The following is a 20,992-nucleotide window of genomic DNA, read 5'->3' as shown; positions in this document are numbered from 1 at the left end:
TTTAATTGGGGGTTAATTACTTTACAATATTGTATTGGTTTTGCCATACATCAACATGAATCTGCCACGTGTGTACTCGCGTTCCCCATCCTGAACCGCCCTCCCGCCTCCCTCCCCATCTCATCCCTCTGGGTCATCCCAATGCACCAGCCCAGACCACCCTGTCTCATGCATCGAACCTGGACTGGCTATCTGTTTCACATATGGTAATATACATGCTTCAGTGCCAGTCTCTGAAATCATCCCACCCTCGCCCTCTCCCACAGAGTCCAAAAGACTTCTATACATCTGTGTCTCTTTTGCTATCTTGCATACAGGGTTATCGTTGCCATCTTTCTAAATTCCATATATATGCATTAGTATACTGTATTGGTGTTTTTCTTTCTGGCTTACTTCACTCTGTATAATAGGCTCCAGTTTTATCCACCTCATTAGAACTGATTCAAATGTATTCTTTTTAATGGCTAAGTAATACTCCATTTTGTGTATGTACCATAGCTTTCTTATCCATTTGTCTGTTGATGGACCTCTAGGTTGCTTCCATGTCCTGGCTATTGTAAACAGTGCTGCTATGAACATCAGGGTACACGTGTCTCTTTCAGTTCTTGTTTCCTTGGTGTGTATGCCCAGCAGTGGGATTGCTGGGTCATATGGCAGTTCTAGTTCCAGTTTTTTAAGGAATCTCCACACTGTTCTCCATAGTGGCTGTATTAGTTTGCATTCCCACCAACAGTGTAAGAGGGTTCCCTTTTCTCCACACCCTCTCCAGCATTTATTGCTTGTAGACTTTTGGATAGCAGCCACTCTGACTGGTGTGAAATGGTACCTCACTGTGGTTTTGATTTGCATTTCTCTGATAATGAGCGATGTTGGGCATCTTTTCATGTGTTTGTTAGCCATCTGTATGTTTTCTTTGGAGAAATGTCTGTTTAGTTCTTTGGCCCATTTTTTGATTGGGCCATTTATTTTTCTGGAATTGAGCTGCAGGAGTTGCTTGTATATATTTTGAGATTAATTCTTTGTCAGTTGCTTCATTTGCTATTATTTTCTCCCATTCTGAAGGCTGTCTTTTCACCTTGCTTATAGTTTCCTTTTGGAGAAGGCAATGGCACCCCACTCCAGTACTCTTGCCTGGAAAGTCCCACAGATGGAGGAGCCTGGTAGGCTGCAGTCCATGGGGTCACTAAGAGTCGGACACAACTGAGCGACTTCACTTTCACTTTTCACTTTCATGCATTAGAGAAGGAAATGGCAACCCACTCCAGTGTTCTTGCCTGGAGAATCCCAGGGACGGGGGAGCCTGGTGGGCTGCCTTCTATGGGGTCGCACAGAGTCGGACATGGCTGAAGCGACTTAGCATCAGCAGCAGCATAGTTTCCTTTGTTGTGCAGAAGCTTTTGAGTTTAATTAGGTCCCATTTGTTTATTTTTGCTTTTATTTCCAATACTCTGGGAGGTGGGTCATAGAGGATCCTGCTGTGATTTATGTCAGAGAGTGTTTTGCCTATGTTCTCCTCTAGGAGTTTAATAGTTTCTGGTCTTACATTTAGATCTTTAATCCATTTGAGTTTATTTTTGTGTATGGTGTTAGAAAGTGTTCTAGTTTCATTCTTTTATAAGTGGTTGACCAATTTTCCCAGCAGCACTTGTTAAAGAGATTGTCTTTTCTCCATTGTATATTCTTGCCTCCTTTGTCAAAGATAAGATGTCCATAGGTGTGTGGATTTATCTCTGGGCTTTCTATTTTGTTCCATTGATCTATATTTGTACCACTACCATACTGTCTTGATGACTGTGGCTTTGTAGTAGAGACTGAAGTCAGGCAGGTTGATTCCTCTAGTTCCATTCTTCTTTCTCAAGATTGCTTTGGCTATTCGAGGTTTTTTGTATTTCCATACAAATTGTGAAATTTTGTTCTAGTTCTCTGAAAAATACCATTGGTTGCTTCATAGGGATTGCATTGAATCTGTAGACTGCTTTGGGGACTGTACTCATTTTCACTATACTGATTCTTCCAATCCATGTACAAGTGATATTTCTCCATCTATTGGCATCCTCTTTGATTTCTTTCACCACTGTTTTATAGTTTTCTATATATAGGTCTTTTGTTTTTAGGTAGATATATTCCTGAGTATTTTATTCTTTTCGTTGCAATGGTGAATGGAATTGTTTCCATAATTTCTCTTTCTGTTCTCTCATTGTTTATAGGAATGCAAGGGATTTCTGTGTGTTGATTTTTATACCCTGCAACTTTACTATATTCATTGATTAGGTCTAGTAATTTTCTGATGAAGTCTTTAGGGTTTTCTATGTAGAGGATCATGTCATCTGCAAACAGTGAGAGCTTTACTTCTTCTTTTCCAATTTGGATTCCTTTTATTTCTTTTCTGCTCTGATTGCTGTGGCCAAAACTTCCAAAACTATGTTGAATAGTAGTGGTGAGAGTGGGCGCACCCTTGTCTTGTTCCTGACTTTAGGGGAAATGCTTTCAATTTTTCACCATTGAGGATAATGTATGCTGTGGGTTTGTCATATATAGCTTTTATTATGTTGAGGCATGTTCCTTCTATTCCTGCATTCTGGAGGGTTTTTATCATAAATGGATGTTGAATTTTGTCAAAGGCTTTCTCTGCATCTATTGAGATAATCATATGGCTTTTATTTTTCAATTTGTTAATCGTGTATTACATTGATTCATTTGCGGATATTGAAGAATCCTTGCATCCCTGGGATAAAGCCCACTTGGTCATGATGTATGATCTTTTTAACGTGTTGTTGGATTCTGATTGCTAGAAGTTTGTTAAGGATTTCTGCATCTATGTTCATCAGTGATATTGGCCAGTAGTTTTCTTTGTTTGTGGCATCTTTGTCAGGTTTTGGTATTAGGGTGATGGTGGCCTCATAGAATGAGTTTGGAAGTTTACCTTCCTCTGCAATTTTCTGGAAGAGTTTGAGTAGGATAGGTGTTAGCTCTTCTATAAATTTTTGGTAGAATTCAGCTGTGAAGCCATCTGGACCTGGGCTTTTGTTTGCTGGAAGCTTTCTGATTACAGTCTCAATTACCATGCTTGTGATGGGTCTGTTAAGATTTTCTATTTCTTCCTGGTTCAGTTTTGGAAAGTTGTACTTTTCTAAGAATTTGTCCATTTCTTCCAAGTTGTCCATTTTATTGGCATATAATTGCTGATAGTAGTCTCTTATGATCCTTTGTATTTCTGTGTTGTCTGTTGTGATATTTTCATTTCTATTTTATTGATTTAATTTTTCTTCCTTTGTTTCTTGATGAGTCTGGCTAATGGTTTGTCAATTTTATTTATCCTCTCAAAGAACCAGATTTTGGTTTTGTTGATTTTTGCTATGGTCTCTTTTGTTTCTTTTGCGTTTATTTCTGCCCTAATTTTTAAGATTTCTTTCCTTCTACTAACCCTGGGATTCTTCATTTCTTCCTTTTCTAGTTGCTTTAGGTATAGAGTTAGGTTATTTATTTGACTTTTTCTCTTTGTTTCTTGAGATAAGCCTGTATTGCTATGAACCTTCCCCTTAGCACTGCTTTTACAGTGTCCCACAGGTTTTGGATTGTTGTGTTTTCATTTTCATTCATATCTATGCATATTTTGATTTCTTTTTTTGATTTCTTCTGTGATTTGTTGGTTATTCACCAATGTGTTGTTCAGCCTCCATATGTTGGAATTTTTAATAGTTTTTCTCCTGTAATTGAGATCTAATCTTACTGCATTGTAGTCAGAAAAGATGCTTGGAATAATTTCAATTTTTTTTTTTTAATTTACCAAGGCTAGATTTATGGCCCAGGATGTGATCTATCCTGGAGAAGGTTCCGTTTGTGCTTGAGAAAAAGGTGAAATTCATTGTATTGGTGTGAAATGTCCTATAGATATCAATTAGATCTAACTGGCCTATTGTATCATTTAAAGTTTGTGTTTCCTTGTTAATTTTCTGTTTAGTTGATCTATCCATAGGTGTGAGTGGGGTATTAAAGTCTCCCACTATTATTGTGTTATTGTTAATTTCCCCTTTCATACTTGTTAGCATTTGTCTTACATATTGTGGTGCTCCTGTGTTGGGTGCATATATATATTTATAATTGTTATATCTTCTTCTTGGATGGATCCTTTGATCATTATGTAGTGTCCTTCTTTGTCTCTTTTCACAGCCTTTGTTTTAAAGTCTATTTTATCTGATATGAGTATTGCTACTCCTACTGGCTCAAAGTCATGATCATCGTGTCGGTGATGCCATCCAGATAAAGTCTGACACTGTTTCCACTGTTTCCCCATCTATTTCCCATGAAATGATGGGACCAGATGCCATGATCTTAGGTTTCTGAATGTTGAGCTTTAAGCCAACTTGTTCACTCTCCTCTTTCACTTTCATCAAGAGGCTTTTTAGTTCCTCTCTACTTTCTGCCATAAGGGTGGTGTCATCTGCATATCTGAGGTTATTGATATTTCTCCTGGCAATCTTGATTCCAGTTTGTGATTCTTCCAGCCCAGCATTTTTGATGATGTACTCTGCATATAAATTAAATAAGCAGGTGACAATATACAGCCTTGACGTACTCCTTTTCCTATTTAGAACCAGTCTGTTGTTCCATGTCCATTTCTAACTGTTGCTTCCTGACCTGCATACAGATTTCTCAAGAGGCAGGTCAGGTGGTCTGGTATTCCCATCTCTTTCAGAATTGTCCACAGTTTATTGTGATCCACACAGTCAAAGGCTTTGGCATAGTCAATAAAGCAGAAATAGATATTTTTCTGGAACTCTCTTCCTTTTTTGATGATCCAGCGGATGTTGGCAATTTGATCTCTGGTTCCTCTGCCTTTTCTAAATCCAGCTTGAACATCAGGAAGTTCATGGTTCACATATTGCTGAAGCCTGGCTTGGAGAATTTTGAGCATTACTTTACTAGCGTGTGAGAGGAGTGCAATCGTGCCATAGTTTGAGCATTCCTTGGCATTGCCTTTCTTTGGGATTGGAATGAAAACTGACCTTTTCCAGTCCTGTGGCCACTGCTGAGTTTTCCAAATTTCCTGGCATATTGAGTGCAGTACTTTCACTGCATCATCTTTCAGGATTTGAAATAGCTTCACTGGAATTCCATCACCTCCGCTTGCTTTGTTCGTAGTGATGCTTTCTAAGGCCCACTTGACTTCACATTCCAGGATGTCTGGCTCTAGGTCAGTGATCACACCATCGTGATTATCTTGGTCATGAAGATCTTTTTTGTACAGTTCTTCTGTGTATTCTTGCCGCCTCTTCTTAATATCTTCTGCTTCTGTTAGGTCCATACCATTTGTGTCCTTTATCAAGCCCATCTTTGCATGAAATGTTCCCTTGGTATCTCTAATATTCTTGAAGAGATCTCTAGTCTTTCCCATTCTATTGTTTTCCTCTATTTCTTTGCATTGATCACTGAGGAAGGCTTTCTTATCTCTTCATCACCAGATGTTCAACACCCAAATCAGATTGATTATATTCTTTGCAGCCAAAGATGGAGAAGCTCTAGACAGTCAGCAAAAACAAGACCAGGAGCTGACTGTGGCTCAGATCATGAGCTCCTTATTGCCAAATTCAGACTTAAATTGAAGAAAATAGGGAAAACCACTAGACCATTCAGGTATGATCTAAATCAAATCCCTTATGATTATCCAGTGGAAGGGAGAAATAGATTTAAGGGACTAGATCTGATAGAGTGCCTGATGAACTATGGGCGGAGGTTCGTCACATTGTACAGGAGACAGGGATCAAGACCATCCCCATGGAAAAGAAATGCAGAAAAGCAAAATGGCTGTCTGTAGAGGCCTTACAAATAGGTGTGAAAAGAAGAGAAGTGAAAAGCAAAGGAGAAAAGGAAAGATATAAGCATCTGAATGCAGAGTTCCAAAGAATAGCTGATAATAGTCTTGTTTTAAAGTCTGTTTTGTCTGATACAAGAAAAGTTATCCAGCTTTTGGTTTGCACTTGCATAGAATATATTTGTCCATTACTTCACTTTCAACTTTTGTGTGCCTTCACATCTGAATTCAGTCCCTTGTAGGCAGCATATAGATAGGTCGTTTTTTTTTTTTTTTTTTCTCCATTCAGCTACCCTTTCTTTTGATTAGATAATTTAGTCCACTTAAATTATTGATAGGTATATTGTTACTGACATTTTCCTAATTGTTTTATGTCTGTTTTATAGCTCCTCTGTTACATTCTTCTCTTGTTATCTTTGTGTGATTTAAAGAATCAGCGGTATGCTTAGATTCCTTTCTTGTTATTGTTTGTGTATCTATTGTAGTTTTCTGGTTTCTGGTCACATGAAGCTTGTATATAACTTATGTTTATCATGTTTTTTTTATTTGTAAAACAACTTAAGTTTTAATACATTCTAAAGGACCACAAAGATTTTTACAAAACAAAAATAGACTCATAGACATAGAAAACAAACTTATGGTTACCAAAGATGATAGTAGGGGATTGAGGGAGACTGGAAAAAATTAGGAATTTCAGGTTAACATATACACACTAGTATAAAAGAGACATTAGAAAGACCTCCTGTATAGCACAGGGAATAATATTCAGTAACCTATAGTGGAAAAGAATCGGATAAACAATATGCATCAGTTCAGTTCAGTTCAGTCGCTCAGTCGTGTCCGACTCTTTGCGACCCCATGAATCGCAGCATACCAGGCCTCTCTCTGTCCATCACCAACTCCTGGAGTTCACTCAGACTCACTTCCATCGAGTGGGTGATGCCATCCAGCCATCTAATCCTCTGTCGTCCCCTTCTCCTCCTGCCCCCAATCCCTCCCAGCATCAGAGTCTTTTCCAATGAGTCAACTCTTCGCATGAGGTGGCCAAAGTACTGGAGTTTCAGCTTTAGCATCATTCCTTCCAAAGAAATCCCAGGGCTGATCTCCTTCAGAATGGACTGGTTGGATCTCCTTGCAGTCCAAGGGACTCTCAAGAGTCTTCTCCAACACCACAGTTCAAAAGCATCAATTCTTCAGGGCTCACCTTTCTTCACAGTCCACTGGAAAAACCATAGCCTTGACTAGACAGACCTTTGTTGGCAAAGTAATGTTTCTGCTTTTCAATATGCTATCTAGGTTGGTCATAACTTTTTTCCAAGGAGTAAGCGTCTTTTAGTTTCATGGCAGAGAGTGAAGAGGAACCAAAAAGCCTCTTGATGAAAGTGAAAGAGGAGAGTGAAAACGTTGGCTTAAAGCTCAACATTCAGAAAACGAAGATCATGGCATCTGGTCCCATCACTTCATGGGAAGATCATGGCATCTGGTCCCATCACTTCATGGGAAATAGATGGGGAAACAGTGGAAACAGTGTCAGACTTTACTTTTTTGGGCTCCAAAATCACTGCAGATGGTGACTGCAGCCATGAAATTAAAACAATATGCATATTTATGTATAATTCTCACTTTGTTATACACCTCAAAGAAAATTGAAATTACTTCCATTTTAAAATACTTAAAATAGTATTTTAAAAACTTTTTAAATATAGATATATCAGTTACAGTGGATATATAAATCTAGTATAAAGGTTTAAAGACAAAAGTAGTAAAATAACTATAATAACTAATTAAGGGATCAGATCAGATCAGTTGCTCAGTCGTGTCTGACTCTTTGCAACCCCATGAATCGCAGCACGCCAGGCCTCCCTGTCCATCACCAACTCCCAGAGTTCACTGAGACTCACGTCCATCGAGTCAGTGATGCCATCCAGCCATCTCATCCTCTGTCATCCTCTTCTCCTCCTGCTCTCAATCCCTCCCAGCATCAGGGTCTTTTTCCATGAGTCAACTCTTCGTATGACGTGGCCAAAGTACTGGAGTTTCAGCTTTAGCATCATTCCTTCCAAAGAATACCCAGGGCTGATCTCTTTTAGAATGGACTGGTTGGATCTCCTTGCAGTCCAAGGGACTCTCAAGAGTCTTCTCCAACACCACAGTTCAAAAGCATCAATTCTTCCGTGCTCAGCTTTCTTCACAGTCCAACTCTCACATCCATACATGACCATTGGAAAAACCATAGCCTTGACTAGACGGACCTTTGTTGGCAAAGTAATGTCTTTGCTTTTGAATATGCTATCTAGGTTGGTCATAACTTTCCTTCCAATGAGTAAGCGTCTTTTAATTTCATGGCTGCAGTCACCATCTGCAGTCATTTTGGAGCCCCCAAAAATAAAGTCTGACACTGTTTCCCCATCTATTTCCCATGAAGTGATGGGACCAGATGCCATGATCTTTGTTTTCTGAATGTTGAGTTTTAAGCCAACTTTTTTACTCTCCACTTTCACTTTCATCAAGAGGCTTTTTAGTTCTTCTTCACTTTCTGCCATAAGGGTGGTGTTATCTGCATATCTGAGGTTATTGATATTTCTTCCGGCAATCTTGATTCCAACTTGTGTTTCTTCCAGTCCAGCGTTTCTCATGATGTACTCTGCATATAAGTTAAATAAACAGGGTGACAATATACAGCCTTGACGTACTCCTTTTCCTATTTGGAACCAGTCTGTTGTTCCATGTCCATTTCTAACTGTTGCTTCCTGACCTGCATACAAATTTCTCAAGAGGCAGATTAGGTGGTCTGGTATTCCCATCTCTTTCAGAATTTTCCACAGTTTATTGTGATCCACACAGTCAAAGGCTTTGGCATAGTCAATAAAGCAGAAATAGATGTTTTTCTGGAACTCTCTTGCTTTTTCCATGATCCAGCGGATAAGGGATACACAGGATTAAAAGATATTAAATGGGACTTCAAAAACAAAAGAAGTTCATTTAAATCATTTCTTTTAGATTCCACATATAAGTGATGTCACAGGATATTTGTTCTTGGTCTGTCTTCACTTGATATGATTATTTCTAATTCCATTCATGTTGGAAATGGCATTTTTTTTATAGTTAAGTAATTTTCCATCGTGTATATATTCTACATCTTCTTTATGCATTAATTTGTCAGTGAACACTTAGCTTGATTCCATGTCTTGGCTGTTGTAAATAGTGCTGATGTGAACATGTACATGAATGATTTCTTTTTTGTTTTATTGTAGCAGAGTTGCTTCAGTGTTTTGTTAGTTTCAGGTATACAGCAAGGTGATTCAGTTATACATGTATTCATTCTTTTTTAGATGGTTTTTTCATATAGGTTATCACAGAATATTGAATAGATTTCCCTGTGCTATACATAGGTTCTTCTTGGTTATCAACTGAATATATAGTAGTGTATATATATAAATCCAAAGCTCTTGATTTATGCTTCCCCCCTCCATGTTTCCCCTTTGGTAACCATGTTTGTTTTCCATATCTGTAAGTCTGTTTCTATGCGTAAATAACTCCATTTGTATCATTTTTTAAAATTTAGATTCTACACGTCAGTGATATATTTGTCTTTGGCCGACTTGCTTGATTTACTATGACAATATTTTGGTCCATCCATGTCACTACCAGTGACATTATTTCATTCCTTTTTTTATGGCTGGATATTTTTATATGGCATGTGTGTTTGTATGCATACACACACATCTTTATGTATTCCTCTGTCGATGGAGATGTGGTTACTTTCATGTCCTGGCTATTATAAATAGTGCTACTATGAACATTGGCATGCACATATCTTTTTGAATTATGGATTTCTGCAGATGTATGCCCAGGACTGGGATTGCTGGATCCATTGTTGCTATTGCTCAGTTTTAGTTTTTAAAAATTTTAAATCTTTTATTACACTGGTGCTTCATTGCTGTGGGGGTGCTCTCTACTTGCAGTGAGTAGGGGATGCTCTCTAGTTGTGGTGCACAAGGTTATCATTCCAGTGGCTTCTTTTGTTTTGGAGCACACGGCCTACGGTTGGCAGGCTTCAGTAGCTGCAGAACACAGGTTCAGTAGTTGAGGTTCCTGGGCTCTAGAGCCACGGGCTCAGTAGTTGTGACACACAGGCTTAGTTGCTCCGTGGCACTCCATCTGCCTTTTGACCCACCACACTTTGGCAGAGTGTCTGCACCATCCACACCAGGATAAAAAAACTCAGAAGGCCAGGGATATAGAACAATAAATAGGCCTGAATTCTCTTTAGTTGGAGGAGAAGCCTGGGAACACTCATAATCTTTTATTTATTCATTATTTGTCCTGCTGCATTAGCATCTAGTACCTAGTACAGTGCCTGGTGCCATGTTGGTGCTAAGTAACTAAATGACTCTAAATGGAATCAGCTTTACTATTTGCAGGGGTGACAGTACCCTTTAAGAATATATTTATAATTACCAACAGTCCAATTTAAAGATAAGAAAACCTGAGAAGATTGTTGACATCTGAAACATTTTATTAAAAAATTTCCCAGTAGGTTTCATGAAGCTATTGCTCATTTAGAACTATGTCAATGATTTTTTTTTAAAACATGTTGTAACCATCTTTTTAAATTCCATATATATGCATAGAAAGATGGTAACAATAACCCTGTATATGAGACAGCAAAAGAGACACTGATGTATAGAACAGTCTTTTGGACTCTGTGGGAGAGGGAGAGGGTGGGATGATTTGGGAGAATGGCATTGAAACATGTATAATATCATATATGAAACGAGTCGCCAGTCCAGGTTCGATGCACGATACTGGATGCTTGGGGCTGGTGCACTGGGACGACCCAGAGGGATGGTACGGGGAGGGAGGTGGGAGGAGGGTTCAGGATGGGAACACGTGTATACCTGTGGCAGATTCATGTTGATATATGGCAAAACCAATACAATATTGTAAAGTTAAAAAATAAAAAAAAATAAAAAAAAACCTGTTGTAGAATTTCCTAAAGGGTTTTTTCTGGATTGCAGATATATAGAGAGAATCTATATAAAATCCTGATGTGATTTTAAATTGTTTAAATTTGGATAGAAAAATCTGATTTAAGAAAACGTCTGATTCAGGTTGTATCTGTTGCGGCTACTGTAGACCTCTGTAGGCTAATGATAATGGTGTAAAAAGTAAATAAGCAGCATAAAGGAATTATACAGTGGTTCTCAAGCTTTGCCGTATCTCAGAATCTCCAGGAGAGCTGTTAAAACAGTATGGGGCCCCTGCCCCAGAGGTTTTGATGGGCTAGGTCTATGGTAGGGCCTGAGAACTTGCATTTCTAGGAAGGTTCCAGATGTTGCTAATGCTGTTGGTCTGGGATCACAGTGAGTGAACCACTGCCTTGCGCTTTTACCAAAGGCTTCATAGTTTTGAAATGGAATGTGTATTGTTTTCAATGTACAAGTCCTTTGAATTCTTAGTAAAGTTTACTCTAGGTATTTATTGATTTTCATACAACTAGGAAAGTGATTTTTCTATTTCTGGTACTTTATTATTCTTGTTGTTCTTCATTCCCTCACTCTTGTCCAAATCGTTGTGACCCCCATTGACTGCAGCACACCAGGCTTCTGTGTCTTTCACTCTTTCCTAGAGTTTACTCAAGCTCACATCCATTGAGTCAGTGATGCCATCTAACCATCTCATCATCTGTCGCCTCATTCTCCTCCTCCCCTCAATCTTTCCCAGCTTCAAGGTCTTTTCCAAAGACGTGATTCTTTCCATCTGGTGGCCAAAATATTGGAGCTTCAGCTTCAGCATCAGTCCTTCCAATAAATATTCAGGGTTGATTTACTTTAGGATTGACTGGTTTGACTTCTTTGCTGTCCAAGGACTCTCAAGTCTTCACCACCATACTTCCAAAGCATCAATTCTTCTTCAATCAACCTTCTTTATGGTCCAACTCTCATATCCATACATGATTACTGGAAAAGTGATAGTTTTTACTAAACAAACCTTTGTTGGCAAAATGATGTCTCTGCTTTTTAATCTGCTGTCTCAGTTTGTCATAGCTTTTTTTCCCCAAGGAGCAAGTGTATTTGATTTTTGAGGCTGCAGTCACCATACACAGTTATTTTGGAGCTCAAGAAAATAAAGTCTGTCACTGTTTCCACCTTTTCTGTATCTATTTGCCATGAAGTGATGGGACCAGATGCCAGGATCTTAGTTTTTTGAATGTTGGATCTTAACCCAGGTTTTTCACTCTCCTCTTTTACCATCAGCCAGTCTTTTTAGTTCCTCTTCACTTTATGCCATTAGGTTGGTGTTACCTGAGGTTATTAATCTTTCTCCTGGCAATCTTGATACCAGCTTGAGCTTCATCTAGCCCAGCATTTCGCATGACGTACTCTGCATAGAAGTTAAATAAACAAGATGACAATATATAGCTTTGAAGTATTTCTTTCCCAATTTTGAACCAGTCCATTGTTCCATGTCCAGTTCTAATGGTTGTTTCTTGACCTGCATACAGGTTTCTCAGGAGGCAGGTATGATGACCTGGTATTCCCATCTCTCTGAGAATTTTCCCCAGTTTGTTGTGATCCACACAGTCAAAGGCTTAGGATAGTCAATAAACCAAAAGTAGATGTTTTTCTTGAATTCCCTTGGTTTTTGTATGATCCAAGGGATGCTGGAAATTTGATATCTGGTCCTCTTTGTTTTCTAAACAAAGCTTCTATGTCTGTAAGTTCATGGTTCACGTACTGTGGAAGCCCAGCTTGAAGGATTTTGAGTATTATCTTGCTAGTATGTGAAACGAGTGCAGTTGGACAGTAGTTTGAACATTCTTTGCCCATTTTTTGGATTAGAATGAAAACTGACCTTTTGCAGTCCTGTGACCACTGCTGAGTTTTCCAAATTTGCTGGCATATTGACTGCAGCACTTTCACAGCATCATCTTTTTAGAATTTGAAATAGCTCTACTGGAATTCCATCACATCCACTAGCTTTATTCATAGTAATGATTCCAACGGCCCACTGGACTTCACACTCCAGGATGTCTGGCTCTAGGTGAGTGATCACACCTATGTGGTTATCCAGGTCATTAAGACCTTATTTTGTACAGTTCTTCTGTATATTCTTGCCATGTCTTCTTAATATTTTCTGTTTCTCTAATGTCCATACCATTTCTGTCCTTTACTGTGCCCATCTTTGTATGAAATGTTCCCCTGGTCTCTCTCATTTTCTTGAAGAGATCTCTAGTCTTTCCCGCTCTATTCTTTTCCTCTATTTCTTTGCAGTGTTAGTTTAAGAAGGCTTTTTTTTTTTTTTTAATCTCTCTTAGCTATTATTTGGAACTCTGCTTTCAGATGGGTATATCTTTCGTTTTCTCCTTTGCCTTTCGCTTGTCTTCCTTTCAAAGCTATTTTTAAGGCCTCCTCATGAGACCATTTTGTCTTGTTGCATATCTTTACTGGAGGATAGTTTTGGTCACCGCCTCCTGTACAATATTATGAACATCCGTTTGCAGTTCTTCAGGCTCTCTGTCTACCAGATCTAATCCCTTGAATCTGTCACTTCCACTGTATAATTGTAAGAGATTTAATTTAGGTCACATCTGAATGGCCTAGTGGTTTTCCTTTCTTTCTTCAAGTTAAGTCTATATTTTGCAATAAGCAACTCATAATCTGAGCCACAGTCAGCTCCCTGTCTTGATTTTTGCACAATATACTACTGGAGAAAAGCAGAGAAATAGCTCTAGAAGAAATGAAAAGGCTGAGCCAGAGCGGAAATGATGCCCAGTTGTGGATGTGTCTGGTACTGAAAGTAAAGTCGGATGCAGTAAAGAACCATATTGCATAGGAACCTGCAATGTTAGTTCCACGAATCATCGTAAATTTAACGTGGTCAAACAGGAGGTGGCAAGACTGTGCATCAACTTTTTAAGAATCAGTGATCTAAACTGGATGAGAATGGGCAAATTATATCAGATAATCATTATATCTACTACTGTTGGAAAGACTTTAAGATTTGCTTATTAGTGTATATAAATGCCCAAGATTTTTGTATATCCATTTTGTATTCAGAAGTTTTACTGAATTTGGTTTATTAATCTAACAGTATTTTGTTGGAGTCTTTAGGGTTTTCTGTATATAACATCATGAAATCCAGAAATAATGGCAGTTTTATTTTCCAATTTGGATATCTTTTTTCTCTTTTTTGTTGTGTACCAAGTCTGGCTAGGACTAACAATAGCATGTTGAATCCAAGTGGCAAGAATGGGCATCCTTGTCTTGTTTCTGATCTTAGATGAAAAGCTTTTAGTTTTTTACCATAGAGTATAAACTTAGCTGTGGCCTTGTTTATATATGGGCTTTATAATGTCAAGGTTTGTTCCCACTATACCCACATTGTTGAGAAAGTGTTTATCATAAATGGATGGTGAGTTTTGTCAAATGCTTTGTCTGAAACTATTGGGATTATATGATTTTTATCATTCATTTTATTAATATGGCATAACATGATTGGTAGATGTTGAATCATCTTTGCATCTTGGAAATGTATAAATATGTTGAATTATTTTACAAATGTTGAGGATCTTTGCATTTGCATTCACCAGGGATGTTGGCATGTAATTTTCTGGTGTCCTTGTCTGGTTTGGGTTATCAGCAAATGGTGGCCTTGTAAACTGAGTTTTAAAATGGAACCTCCTCTCCTAGTTTTTGGAAGAGTTTGAGAAGGTTTAGTATTAATTATTCTTTGAATGAAGGTAGAATTCAGTTGTGTAACCATCTGGTCCTGGACTTTTATTTGTTGGGAGGTTTTTGATTAGTGATTCAATCTTCTTAATAGTAATTTGTTAAAGAGTTTCTATTTGTTCATAATTCAGTCTTGAAGGGTTGTATTTTTCTAGGAATTTATCCACTACTTCTAGGCTGTCAAATTTCTTGGCATGTAAATTTTCACAGTAGTCTCTTGTTCTTTACATATCTGTGATACCAGTTGTGAGTCTCTTTCATTTCTGATTTATGTTTGAATCCAAACTGTCCTGGTGAGTCTACCTAAAGTTTTATGAATTTTACCTTTGGAAAGACCCACCTTTTGTTGCAGTGGTTTTTTCTTTTGTCTTTTTTGTCTCTCCATTTATTTCTTCTCTGATCCTTATTATTTCCTAACTTTCTAGTTGTTTCAGATGTCAAGTTAGGTTTCTTTTGAGATTTTTGTTTTGATAAGTATTTATTGCCCTGAACTTCTCTCTCAGAACTGCTTTTGATGCATTTCATAAGTTTTAGGATGTTTTATTTCCATTTGCATTTGACTAAATATATTTTATTTCTATTTGAGTCACTTGTTGTCCACTAACACACTGTTTAATTACCACATTATTCGTAAATGTTTCCAGTATTCTTCTTATATTTGATTTCTAAGTTTGATACATTATGATCGAAACAGATGCTGTCTGTGATTTTAATCGTCTTGATTAAGGATCTATCCTGTAGAATGTTCCATATGCACATGAAGAATAGATATTCTCTTGCTTTGGATGGGATGTTGTGTATTTCTCTATGAAATCCACAGTTTAATGTGTTTAAGGCTGTTCTGTTACTGAGCTTCCATCTGGATATCTGTCCATTATTGTAAGCTGCATATTAATGGCCCCTACTATCATTGTCCTTGTACTTCTCCTTTTACATCTGTTAATATTTTCTGTGTGTGTGTGTGTGTGTGTGTGTGTGTGTGTGTGTGTATGCATATATTTAAGTGTTGCTATGCTGGTTATATACATTTGGAGAAGGCAATGGCACCCCACTCCAGTACTCCTGCCTGGAAAATCCCATACAAATGTATAAATTCCCTCCTCTCTCCTGGAATCAAACCCATGACCCCTGCATTGGGAACCAAACTCCTAACCACTATACCACCTAGGACTTCCCAAACATTAAGCTCCTTCTTTCATCCTTGCTCTGAGAAACAGAGGTATAAAACTAAAGAAGCTGCTTTGAATGATGGCTGACAGTATAGAGGGCAGGATAAGGTTGGGTAATAGGAATCTCCTTGCCTTAGGAATTATAATTACCTATTCTTGGACTGTCCTGTCCTGGAACACAAGGTTGGATTAGTATGTTTTCATTGTTAGGAAAGATTTGGTGGACTTAGAGACACAGAGCCAGTTTCATGGGTGTGTGACCTATGCAATCACACAGGTCTCCACACTGAAAAGGGTCTTGTTTTTGGTGTAAAGGTATGATGTTTACCATCTTGACCTTCTTAATTTTTTCTGGCTTCCATTGCAACCTAAGTTTTTATTTAACCTAAGTTTTTTTGACAATTGTCTTTTTTATATTTTAATTTTAGTAGAATATAGTTGATTTACAATGGTGTATGTTTCAGGTGTATAGAAAAGTGATTAACTTACACATACATATAAAAATATAAATATATATTTATTCAAGGAATATTTTCTCATACAGGTTATCACAGAATATTGAGTAGAGATTTCTGTGCTATACAGTAGGTCCGTGTTGGTTATGTATCCTATATGTTTCTCTATTTTTATATAGAAGAACATATAGTCCTTTGTTTCTTCATTTTAGTTGGCTCTCTGTTGGTTTCTGTGCATTAGCTGCAGTGGGCACTTCTAGTCTTGAAGGACTGGCCCCAGGTTGGAGATGAACCCTAGTTTCTCTTGCAAACCTTTGTGATTGTCCAAGGAGCTTATTTTAATTTCAGTAGTTCCCAGTGTTTGAGGGTGTGCCAAGACCTGTTAATGCTCCAGGGGAGAGGATCAGTGAGCACCTAGATTCAGGCTGATTGGAAGGCAGACCTGCAGGCAGCAGCTTTTAAAGTATGCAGATACAGCCCTGAGGGACTGCAAGCAAAAGGCCCTGTTGGCCACCAGAGCCACGGGGGTGGAGGGGTGGTGGAAGGTAACTGCTGGCTGTAGTAGGCAGAAAGAACACAGGAAAATGTCTACCCTAGGTGGACCATGGAGGTGGCAGTCGGCCAGAAAAAGAGGTAAGAGATGGTTTCTGCTGGCTTTTACCCGGTAGAGGGAGTTTGAAAATTGCTCACACCAACATACCCCTTGGAGAAGGAAACGGCAACCCACTCCAGTGTTCTTGCCTGGAGAATCCCAGGGATGGCGGAGCCTGGTGGGCTGCCGTCTATGGGATCGCAGAGTCGGACACGACTGATGCGACTTAGCAGCAGCAACATACCCCTGGCCCCTCAGACTGCTTACTTAAGATTATCAAATGAGCCTATTCACATGAAGTCTGGGTACTTTTAAATGGATGCTTCTACACTGTGTCTTGGGGTGTACTAGTCTTCCCTTCAAGAACTGTTTCTGAGTTTGTGACAGCTCAGCAGCTCTGGTGGGTATGAGCCCCACTGGTTTGGAGAGAGATTTGGGGGTTATCTCTCTGCGACAGGTCTTAAATGCTGGAGAGCCTGCTGTGGGAGAGGAACTATCTACTACTCAGGGAGAAACTCCAGGTTATGAGTGCCCTCCTGACTGCTGGTCCCCACACATGGGTGGGGACTGTGACTGGAGATACTGCTGGGGTTTTGGCCAGATTGTCTCTCAGCCTTTTATGCTTACTTTGGTGTGATTTCCTTCTCATTTTCCTGATATGCAAAAGTCACTCTCCTAGTTTTTAGTTTTTTTTTCTGGGGAAATTGCTCCGTATGTAGATTTGGTGTGTCAATGGGAAGAGGTAAGTTCAGACTCTTCCTACACTAGGATTTTGAACTGAAACCTCCCTTAGTGTTTTGTCTAGTTGTCTAGAACTTGCTCTGAAATTCATATCAACCCAATATTTGAGTAACTCTGAAGTATTGCTGGTACCATCCTTCATCCTGTAGGATGTCTTATCTCCAAAATTCCTGTGGTTTCTTAGCCATGGTGGGATGCATTTCTATACCTGTTGGTAGCCTGCTGATCTGACAGCTCCTCTCTTCTCATGGCAGTTTTCCCTCTTAATATTCTGTGTCAATCAAGGCACAAGGCCCACAGGAGGAACGTGTGTGGTAGCAGCAGATGGTGGCACCATGGGGGATTTCTGTCCTGACTTAAGTACTGTAACAGCAAATGCTCCAATTCTATGTTGGTCACCCTTTCCCATCGGCTCCAGCCACCACATCGCCTAGTTCCTTTTTCCTTCCAAATGCACTTCTCTCTTGTTTCCTATCCTGTTCTATTAAAATCTCCCTTTCCTGTTAGCAGTTTAGCTGCTGTGTGTACCTATCTACCTATGTGCATGTATGGGGAGATAAAGACAGGTAGGTGTGCGTCACTTGTGTCCAACTCTTTGAGACCCTATGGACTGTAGCCCCCCAGCCTCCTCTGTCCATTGAATTGTCTAGGCAAGAATACTGGAGTGGGTTGCTCTTTCCATCTCCAGGGGATCTTACCAACCCAGGGATCAAACCCTGTGTTTCTTATGTCTCCTGCATTGGCAGGTGTGTTCTTTACCACTAGCATCACCTGGGAAACCGCTAATTAGTCGTCTTTTTAAAGATGCAGAGAAGTTTAGTTCTCCATTCTAACATCACTTTCATGCTCAAGATTTAAATGTTCCAAAACTCATTAATACACTTCTTGAGGTCTACTCCCAGGTTCCCCTCTTACCACCACGAGAAACCATGGGAGATATGGTAATACTGTCTTGTATTTCTACTCACTAGAAGTGGACAGAGGAGCCTGGCAGGCCACAGTCCATGGGGCCACAAAGAGTTGAACATGACTAAGCAACACACAAGTGGATGAACAATTTAGTTTCCCACTGGGATAAAACAGAAATTATTCTCATCTCTCCAACTATTAAAAGCCAGAAGCGGGACTTCCCCGGTGGCCCAGTGGTTAGGACTCTGTACTTCCACTGCAGGGAGCACAGGTTCAGTCCCTGGTTGACGAAGAGAGATCCTGTATGCTCAGCCAAAAAAAAAAAAAAAAAGCGGAATAAAGTATAGTCAGCTCGGATTTTGAATAGTCACTTTAAATCCAGATGGCAGTATGTACTCTAGCTTGAGATTGTGTGTGAGACGGTCTCTTCTCCAGATTTTGTTGTGTTGCTGAGTGGGCTCCTCCCCCTGCCCCAAACTCATCTGTTGGCTTTCCCTGGCTTTTTTTCATCTAAACAGGTTTCTAATGAAATACATTATTTTATACATTTGAAATTCTAATGGGGTAGAACAGAAAAAACAGGCCCTTGCAACCACTTCAAATGCTTTTTGAAATTACTTAATGTATTAAAAAAAAAAAAAAAACAATCAACCAAGTGAATAAAACTAGGGTGAAGAGCAAGTTCTGTCCCCTCTTATGCAGTTGTGAGCTAGATGGGCCACAGCTGGAATGTTTGGAACATAATTTCAATTAGCTTCACCTAGACTTGGCAACTATACCACCACCAGGCCAGGATTGTTCAATCACGGCACTATGGACAGTGGGCTGTTCTGTGCATTGTAGGATGGCAGGCAGCAGCCCTGGCTTCCTACCATTAGAGGCCAGTTGCACCCGTCACACATGGTGAACACCAAAACTGTTCATACAGAACCAAATGTCCCCTGGGGGCCAAAATAACCCCTGCTGATAACCAGGGGCTCTAGTGCATCTGTGGTTGTGCAAACCTCATCTGCAATTAGAGGTTGAATCAATTGTTAGCATTGTTGAACATGCCTTGGAGCAACTGTTGGTACATAGCACCATTGCAGGTCTAAAGTCTTCCTGCCATTACAGTCTAAAGCTGTCCTACTCAACTGGTCTAGTGAATGCAGCTTCTAATTCAGTAGGTTTGGTGGGGGGTGAGGGGGTGGTGCCTGGGATTCTCCATTGTTAAGAAGTTCCCATGCGATGTACCACACTTTGACAGGAAAAGGTCTAAAGGATACTTGAGTCCTTAGTGATATTAAGCCTTTCTGTGCACACAGGTTCACTCTAGGACTCTAGTTGGTTTACCAGTCCTTGGGAAGACAATTCTGACCTAGTCTTCTCTTTGTCTTAGGCTGTTGCTGCGAATTCCACTCTATTCCTTCAGCATCGTGGTACTGGATAAACATGGTGTGGACAAGGAGCGCTACGTCTCCCTGGTGACGCCTGTGGCCCTCTTCAACCTGATCGACACTTTCCCCTTGAGAAAAGAGGAGATGGTCCTGCAAGCAGAAATGGGCCAGACCTGTAACACCTGATGGGCTGTGTCCTCTCTCTGTCATGCCTCTTCTCTCTACATCGAGCTACACGCACAGAAAGGCCTGAAAAATATCCTTGATGTACAGATTTTTATTTGTAATTTTTAAAGTCTATTTTATTATTATAAGCTTTCTTGGCACTTAATTTTACACTGCTTTTTGTAGCAAAAACTGAATATATTTACTCTCAATTCCATCATGGCTGGTTACTTTGGTAGAGAAACTAGAAACTACAACTATATACAGGCTTCCCATGCATTTATACAGTGTGACACGTATGTATCTTCTGTTTTATATAAAACTTACTAATAAAATATTTTAGAGCAAATGTGCTAAAAATCATTTTTTCTCAAGCATTAGCCATACTTGCTCAGTGTGGTCACCAGTCTTTGGACTGCGATTATTGGTGTTTTAGGAATGGAAAAATTAGTCTCAGGAGGAGTTCAGTTGAACTGAGAGAGCTGAACTTTCAAGTGTCAGAGGAGCCCCTAAAGCAACAAGCTGGCAATGAAAGAGGTAAGACTTTTATCACTTACTGTGCTGCTATAACCAAGAAGGGAAAACTGGAGCTCCATCTTCTATTTTTCTATCTGCATTCTCTCCAGTGGACCAGTGGTCACCAGGTGCGAGCTCAGGTAGGTTACAAAGACATGAGGTTGTCACATTGTTGAGGGAGACCCAGGTCTGGCAGCTTTATGGACTCTGGGGTCATGGAAGGACGAGCAGCTAGGAGTGGGAAAATACTGGATCTTGAATCAGGGGGAAAGCTTCCCTCCCTTCCTCCTGTAAGGCCCCAGGAGAGGAACATGAAGACCTCTGCTCAAGGCCTCAGAGACCTAGGAATGAAGTCACTTGGGCTAGGAATACAGATATGTGACAGGACATTTCCAGGCCTTGCCTGCAGTTCCAGCCAGTGGCTGCGATTCATTGACTGTATACCAGCAGTCTGTGTGGGGGCAAGCAGCTTTCCCTCATGAGGCCTTCCAAGGGAAGGCTCTGTATTAGTATTTGCCTAAG

At 39.6% G+C, this 20,992-nt stretch overlaps 1 protein-coding gene across 2 annotated transcripts in view; it reads left to right on the top strand.

Moving 5' to 3' along the window:
• Nucleotides 1–20,303, top strand: part of SRPX (sushi repeat containing protein X-linked) — a 141,833-nt gene extending 121,530 nt beyond the window's left edge. For both annotated transcript variants that reach the window (XM_027534257.1, XM_027534258.1), the window contains one exon: nucleotides 19,792–20,303. In XM_027534257.1, coding sequence (XP_027390058.1) covers nucleotides 19,792–19,975 — 184 coding nt within the window. In that variant the 3' untranslated portion in view covers nucleotides 19,976–20,303. The remainder of the gene's footprint in view (nucleotides 1–19,791) is intronic.
• The last annotated feature ends 689 nt before the right edge of the window (nucleotides 20,304–20,992 follow it).

The sequence above is a fragment of the Bos indicus x Bos taurus genome, chromosome X (genome assembly GCF_003369695.1).
Source record: "Bos indicus x Bos taurus breed Angus x Brahman F1 hybrid chromosome X, Bos_hybrid_MaternalHap_v2.0, whole genome shotgun sequence".
Taxonomy (NCBI): Eukaryota; Metazoa; Chordata; class Mammalia; order Artiodactyla; family Bovidae; genus Bos; species Bos indicus x Bos taurus.
This window is presented reverse-complemented; position numbering and strand designations above follow the sequence as displayed.